The sequence below is a fragment of the Pezoporus wallicus genome, unplaced genomic scaffold (assembly GCF_028554395.1).
Source record: "Pezoporus wallicus isolate ANWC-B61680 ecotype Strahan unplaced genomic scaffold, APGP_CSIRO_Pwel_v1 contig_14525, whole genome shotgun sequence".
Taxonomy (NCBI): domain Eukaryota; kingdom Metazoa; phylum Chordata; class Aves; order Psittaciformes; family Psittacidae; genus Pezoporus; species Pezoporus wallicus.
Genome location: NW_026637545.1, coordinates 306,827 through 314,462, shown reverse-complemented (window position 1 = coordinate 314,462; position 7,636 = coordinate 306,827). Strand labels below are relative to the sequence as shown.

The 7,636-nt window shown below is 58.6% G+C and overlaps 1 protein-coding gene across 3 annotated transcripts; it reads right to left on the bottom strand.

Moving 5' to 3' along the window:
* Positions 1–1,395: 1,395 nt before the first annotated feature.
* LOC130597495 (gastrin/cholecystokinin-like peptide) lies at positions 1,396–2,821 on the bottom strand. Of its 3 annotated transcripts, none has more exons than XM_057406063.1 (3): positions 2,694–2,821; positions 1,744–1,981; positions 1,396–1,625 (listed from the first exon to the last, which is right to left on the bottom strand). In XM_057406063.1, exons 2-3 carry the CDS (start codon positions 1,940–1,942, stop codon positions 1,513–1,515), a joined length of 312 nt encoding a protein of 103 aa, XP_057262046.1. In that variant the 5' UTR covers positions 1,943–1,981; positions 2,694–2,821; the 3' UTR covers positions 1,396–1,512. The 3 variants fall into 3 exon arrangements, with proteins under 3 accessions (XP_057262046.1, XP_057262047.1, XP_057262045.1); XM_057406064.1 differs by having other exon boundaries at positions 1,744–1,955; XM_057406062.1 differs by lacking the exon at positions 2,694–2,821 and having other exon boundaries at positions 1,744–2,079.
* Positions 2,822–7,636: the final 4,815 nt, after the last annotated feature.

Sequence of the window (7,636 nt, the reverse complement as noted above, 5' to 3'; positions counted from 1 at the left end):
CCCTGACTGGGGGGGGGGGGGGGGGGCTGGGCCTGACTTCTCCCCCCCCCCCCCCAGCCCTGGTATTGCACTACTGAGCTGCCCTCATCCACGTGTGCACCCCCGCACCCCCGGGTGGGCTCCCCCCCACCCGCTGTCAGTAAATTGGATGTTCACTGAGCTCCCAGTGTGGTGTTTTGGGGTGACCCCCCCCCGCACACCCCCTTTGTCGCTGCCTCAGTTTCCCCACCCATGCTGGGGAGGGGGCTCTGGTGTCGCACCCCCCCCCCCCCCCCCCCCCCGGGCTGGTGCCGGGGTTGCGGGAGCAGCAGCCTGGTTCCTCGCTGCTGTGTTTGCCCCCCCCTTACCCCGGCGCTACCCCCCGGACCCCCCCTTTCCACCGGGGACCCCGCGGCTCAAGCGGCGCCTGCTGCCACCGTCGCGCCCCCTCGCGGCTGCGAGCGGTACCGCGGCCCGGGGCCGTTGTACCCGCAGGGGGGCTCGGCACGGACCCAAGTGACCAATCAGCGGCTGTCGGCGCCCGCGAAGGGGTGGGAGGGGGCGGAGGAGCAGCCAATAGCGAGGAGGGGCGGGGCGGGAGGGGGCGGTGCCGGCCCCCGGCCGAGGCAGAGCAGCCACGGGAGCTCCGCTGCGGCCCCATCCCCTGAGCAAGAGGGGCCGGGTGCGGGCATCACCTACGGGGCCCTCCGGAACAGCGGCCCCGCACGTAACGCGCCTCTGCTCTGCCACCTGAGCCTCCATCCCTGTCCTGCCTGGGCAGAGCGCGCTCTGCGGCACCACGGGCAGCTCCTTAAGGGAGAACATCCGAGCCCTGCTTTTAAAGCTGTAGCGCCGGGACAGAAGGGTTTTGCTGAGCACCATCTGCCCTCACTTTGCCACCTAAAACTCCATCTGTCCCTGTGCGTGGAGGTGGGGCTCCGGGGAGGTTCCGCTGCCCCTGTTCCCTGCTGTTGGGGGTACAGACCCTTCACAGGAGTCGGTTTCTAGCAATAAAAACTGTTCCTGCTTCTGCTGAGCCTGTCCCCGGTGCAGCTCGGCCCTTGGGGGCTGCTGCAGCGAAGGGGATGATGGGGTGGTCCTGGGGGCCAGGGTGAGATCTCCCACCCGTGGCTGGCCCTGGCCAGCAGCTGGGCTGACATCGCAAAGGGATGCTGGGTTTAGACTCTTTCCTGTGCACTGAGTAGCATCAGCAGCACCCCTGGCTCGGGGGTCACCTGCAGTCGGTGTTTCTTGGGGTGTAGCTGCTGCTCCCGCAGGTGCATCCCTCACCCTAAGTCCTGTCCCTGTCAAATAAACGTGAAGTCATGAAGCAGCTCCTGTGTGCTGTGTCTGCTGCTGTGCTGGATCTGCCCTGTGCTTCCTGCTGGGGCTGGGGCTGAATCCCACCGTCCATCTCCCCCCCGCCGCCAGCTCCTCCCAGCAAAGACGTGACCAGCAGCACCCGTAGTGCCAAGGCTTTATTGCAGGAAGGGACGTGCACCGAGCGTGCCGGTGCTCTGCACGGCGCGGCCGCTACACGGCATCAGTCGAGTCCTCAGCACTGCGGCGGCCAAAGTCCATCCAGTCGGGGTAGTAGAGGTCGTGCAGATCCTCCATCCCCTCGTAGCCCTTGTGGTCACGCAGCTCTGCCGAGGCAAGGGCAGCGGGGTTATTGCTGCCCCGGGCCGGGGGTTGGCACGGCGGTGCCGGGCTGTGCCTTACGGAGCCTCCCCCCGGAGCTGCCCCCCCCGCACCTCCCGGTACCTGTGAAGATGTGGGGCAGGAACCTGGAGATGAGGTGCTTCTGCTCCTGGGACAGCGCCTCCGGCCAGTCCCGCCGGACCAGGCTGCCTGGGGGCCGGGGGGGATCCCCCCCAGCACCTGGGGCCTCTGCTGCAGGCCGGCACAGGCAGGCAGTGGCTGTGATGGTGAGGATGAGGCCGATGCAAACCTTCACCTTCATGGCTGTGGAGAGACTGAGCGGGGAAGGGGAGCAGAGGGGCTGCGGCCATGGGACAGGGGACACATGCTCAGTCTGTGGTGATCCATGCAGGAAGCTCATCCCCAGGACATGGCCAGTTCACAAATCCCCTCTGTCCATCCCAGCAAGTCCCCTCCATTCCCCTGGCTGGTCCCCAAGTCTTCTCCATCCCTATCTCCCAGTTGGTCCCCCCCTAGAATGGACTCAAGTTGGAAGGGAGCTATAAGGATTGAGCCCAATGCCTTGTGCCTCACAGGATTACCTAAAACTAAACCGTATGACCAAGAGTGTTGCCCAGAGCTCCTTGAACACTGCCAGGCAGGGAGCAGGTGCTCGTCCCTGGAGCTTGGCCGGTCTCCACATTCCCTCCATCCCTCCCCTCTGGTCCCCACATCCCCTCCATCCCTCCCCTCTGGTCCCCACATCCCCTCCATCCCTCCCCTCTGGTCCCCACATCCCCTCCATCCCTCCCCTCTGGTCCCCACATCCCCTCCATCCCTCCCCTCTGGTCCCCACATCCTCTCCATCCCTCCCCTCTAGTCCCCACATCCCCTCCATCCCTCCCCTTTGGTCCCCACATCCCCTCCATCCCTCCCTTCTGGTCCCCACATCCCCTCCATCCCTCCCTTCTGGTCCCCACATCCCCTCCATCCCTCCCTCTGGTCCCCACATCCCCTCCATCCCTCCCTCTGGTCCCCACGTCCATCCCTGTTCCCAGCCCTCCAGGACTCACCTGCTGGCTCCGGGCTCAGCGGTGCCTCAACCCAGGGCTCAGCTCTGCTTTTAAAGGCACCGCCACCGCTGCCCCACCCTGGGGCAGCTCTGACCCCACCCGCAGAGCGCTGGGATGCACGGACAGCTGGACACACATGGAGGCTGTCTCTGTGTATACACATACATGTATGTGTGTGCGTGTATATGTCTCCATATGGAGACTACAGGAGGCAGCTGGCAGTGGTTGTATGTATATGTGTGTAAATGCCCAGCTCTTTATCCCTACCCCTCTATCTCCAGCTTCGTATTTCATAGACACACCTGTATGAAACAGATCAATGTACACACACCCAGAGCTATGTATGTGTGCAGATACATATAAACATATAGGTACAGCTGTAGCTGTAGACGTGTATATGCAAACACACATGCCTAACATGCAGACACATGTAAATATATACATGTGAATGCAGAGCTTGGCAGTGATATAGCCATCTATACAGACACACACACATCCATACACATAGAGAGCTATACATGCACATATACAGCTGTAAGTATAGTGTACACGTATAGAGAGAGGGATTTTCATATGTAGCCACAGAGGGACATACAGAAATAAAGAGTCTCAGTGGAGCAAGCTACAGGGTACTTGGCTTGAATTGCACGTATGCGTACAGAAAAGTATAGGTAGTGCTAAACATGCACACCCCATATGTGTATATTTATATATATATACTTAGAAATGCTTAGAGTCCTACTTACACATACACAGAGCGCTATATATATACATACATGCACATACATGCAGGTATTTATGCGTGTAGATGGATACACAACTAGTTACAATCTATAGGAGTAGATGCAGCTGGCCAGATGTGCTGCAGGGAACTGCTGTGCCCAGCCACATGCTGCAAAGAGGCCCCTTTCTGCAGCCTCTATCTCTCCTGTTACCCCAAAACGCTTTGGGGTGCTCTGGGACGGGCGGGCCTGTTGCTGTGGGGACACACCGTGCACCCCAGGGCTCGCTAACACGTCAACCCTGCATCCCGTATCCAGCCCATCTGCTGCCACCAGCTTTGTCTTTCAATATCGACAGCTCCCCTGGCCCCCATTTACCCTCAACTCATCGATTTGTGGAGAACATTTGTCTCCCTCCTTCAATAACACCCGTGGAGCGAGGAACCGGGTGCTCTTCACTGCCGGCGCTCGCCGTGCCGCTATCGGTGCTCCTCAAACAACCCCAAAACAAATGGGCTTTGAATGGGCAGGAAGGCAGCAGCGCCCCAGCCCCGCTCGATCGATTCCTCGCTCCAAGGAGCGGTTTTTACAAGGAACAAACAAATTGGTTTGCAATTTCTGGCTTTTAATGGCTCAATCTGGGCCAAATGAGCCATCAGGGTCACTGGGACGCAGCGGCTGCTTCCTCCAGTGCCGTGGGCTCGGCAGCGCCTTGACGCAGGTTTGCAGCCTGACCCTGGGGTGCTGCTCCCTTCTCCCAGCCCTGGGTGCACCCTGACAGGACGGGCGCAGGGAAACAGGGTGGTGGCAGCACCCTTGCTGCTGCCCAGCCGGGTCTGGCTCTCTTGGGCCACACTGGGCCGAGCTGATGCCTTCCTCTTGCATCTGGAAGCCTGTGAGAGCTGCTGGGAGAGCCCCGCTGGATGCACGCAGGTGCAGGCAGGGAAGTGGAATTCCTGGAGCAGAAGCTGCCCAGAGATCAGGCTGCTGGCACGTACACACAGCCCAGCGCGAGGTGCAGGCAGGGCTCCAGGTCACCTCCTTCCTCAGTGGATTCAGAGCTTTGCATAATTGTGGCAGTTCGGCTTCCAAGAGCAAAGTCTCTTAGGGAAGTAAATGGCATGAGGTGAACCTGGTGCTCCACTGCAGCACAGGGAGCAGGGCTGGAAAACCAGGCTCACTGCAGGCAGTGAGCAAACACAACTCAGTTCTTCGAAAGCTGACCAGAGGTACAAAGCTGCTCCCAGGCAGGTCCCCATTTCTGCCACTATACAAGGGGCAAGTGGCCCTCACGGCAGTAGTTTGTCAGTGCTGGAAGCACAAGCGCCCAGCACACAGGAACCCAACAAGCAGCAGACCAGGTGCCCTTGCAGGGAGGGAATGAATCCACACAGGAGCCACAGCACCCAGGGTGCTCCCCTTCCCACAGGAAACACTCCCAGGACCCCAGCACTGCTTCCTGCAGCAAGAGGGAAGTCCACTGAGCTCCCAGAGCACGGCCAGCATTGCTGCTCACCTGGCTCCAGCGAGTGAGGGAATCCAGCAAGCAACTGCTTTTGAAAACCATTTTTATTTAAATAAGGCTTTAAATACATTACATAAAACATTAAAAGAGAAACCAGGATTCTGTTACTTCACAGGGCATTAGGCCGTGGTTGCTAGTAACACACAAGCTCTACAGCTCTACCTACAGGGATACTCATCACATTAGTCCAAATCTGATCCCTTGTCAGAAGTTTAACCCCAAGCAACAGCTCCTTTGGGTGCACTACCCCGGTACCTTGGTGCTTGCAGGGTACCAGCACCTGCCTGGCTGGGACCACAGACATCCAGTCGCTCTTCTGTGACTCCTCTTGTTCTGACTTAAAGCTTCCCCAAATGCCTCTGCCACCAGGAGCCAGCGCTGCCCAGAGGGAAGGCGCGATCTCCCCGCACCATGTCACAGCTCACGCTTGGCGCCTCGCTCTGTGTGGGACCGCAGAAGGCATGGCAAGGATTCCCATCCATCGGAATGGAGGAGCAGCCAAACAGAGGAGCGATTCGGGCAGTCTCCAGACTGACAGGCCCAGTCCCTTGGCTTAGCTTGAAACATCTGGATACATTTGGCTTCAGGATGGAGCACGCCCAACTCCCCATTTACCTCTGTGAAATGAGGGACAGCAAGACGAGATAGCATGGGCTGTGGTCAGTTTATTACATCACTGAAATACACTAGTCCAGACTGAACAGTGGACCCAAGATCGTTACATTACACAAACCGGCTGGTTTTAAACTTATGACAAGGGACAGATGGGAATTTCATGGTAAGGAAATCTTCTTGCATAAAGCTTCAGTGACCCACAGGCACTTAAAACCCATGGACTTTCAGCTGGTCGTCTTTAGCCAGTCCAATCTGCAAGAAAGAAAATGCACTTTTCAGCACACCAAAGCAGAGGCCACTGCACCCATCCCTGCACCATGAACTGTCAAATCTCTGCTTCCCCACTGAAGTTTGCATGAAAGGTCAGACCACACTGTGAAACCTTGCTGGAGAGTGTGTGCCTCCAGCAAGAAGGTAAAGAGAAAGGGAATCCACCCTCAGCCTGCTCATCTAGTGCTACGGGAACAGGAGCTATTAGTTATTAACACAGCACCTTGTATTTAGTTAAGCATTTAGCTGGGACTTGCAGCCAACTGAGGACGGCTTTAACCTGCCTGAGGAGAGACTGAGATGAGCTCTTAGGCAGAAGCTCTTCCCTGTGAGGGTGCTGAGGCGCTGGCACAGGGTGCCCAGAGAAGCTGTGGCTGCCCCATCCCTGGCAGTGTTCAAGGCCAGGTTGGACACAGGGGCCTGCAGCAACCTGCTCTACTAGTGGAAGGTGTCCCTGCCTACTGCAGGAGGCTGGGACTGGATGAGGTTTAAGCTTCCTTCAAACCCAAACTATTTTGTGATTTGACGATTCTGTGTCATCCTACCTCCACGAGGAACTGGCATATGTTCTTGCGCTGGTCACCTTGCAGCTGAATCACTTCTCCATACTCAGGGTGTTCAATTACAGTACCATTGCAGGCAAATTTCTACAACACAGAGAAGCCTCCTCAGGACCACGCAAACAGAAAGCGCTGCTGCAACCCCCCCCAGCCTGCCCCAAGCCCAGCACCCACCTTTTTGAAGGCTTTCACCAGTTTCTTTTTATCGTAGTCATCCGCGATGCCCTGGACTGTGGTGAGGGTCTTCCTGCCGTTCCGCTGCTGGATCCTTATATGGATGTAGTCCTCAGTGCCGGCAGGGAGCAGGTCATCACCCTTACTTGCATCAGCAAAGGGGTCTGCGGAGAGCGCCGGTTACAGCCCGCCCTCCGCGCTCCCATTGGCCGCCCCGCCCGCCCGTCACACGCCGGCCCCGCCCCTTCCGAAGGGGCCCGCGCGCAGGCGCAGAGCGGACGGGAGTACCGCGGGCAGCGGCGGGAGCGCGCCTGGGGCGCCCCCGGGGCCGCGCCACAAGCGGGGCCCCCCGCTCCGGACACCCCTGAGCCGGGGCGCAGCCCCCGTGTGGGACACGGAGCGGGATCCGCGGTGCGGGATCCCCGGTGGGGACCTGGGTCGTGCGGAGGCAGCTCGGGTGTGGGCGGGTTCACCTCACCGTGGTCACACACACGGGGACCCCCCCGAGCCGGCTCCGGGGCGCTGCCGCATCCACAGGGATGTGTAGGGATAGCGCAAGGGGAAGGGCTTTAGACTGATGGCCCTGGCAGGGCTCAAGGCCAGGCTGGACACAGGGGCTTGGAGCAAGCTGCTCCAGTGGAAGGGGTCCCTGCCCGTGGCACGGCTTGGAGCCGGAGGAGCTCAAGGTCCTTTTCAACCTAAACCATTATGAGATTCACTGAGCCCACTCCTTCTTACCCGGTGTGGGTGCTCACAGCCTGGGTCTTGAGACAAGGAGGCACAAAAGCACAATGTAGTCAAACGTTAAGTTTGATGGCTTTGTAATGGAAAATAACTGTGGTGCTTGAAGGTGGGTGACACAGTTTCAGGTCCTTAGGACCTTAGTACAGAAAGTGTATGAAAAGCAGAATAGGAAAACTGGGCCTGGGGTTGGGGAGTATCTGGGACTAGCAGATGTCCAGGATGGGAGCAGTTAAACTAACTGATAAGTAGAAAGACAGGACGATTGCTACGTCTGTAATGTCAGTTAAGCTGGTTATGAAGATTGTTGGGAGAAGGAAACGACCCTTGAAGACC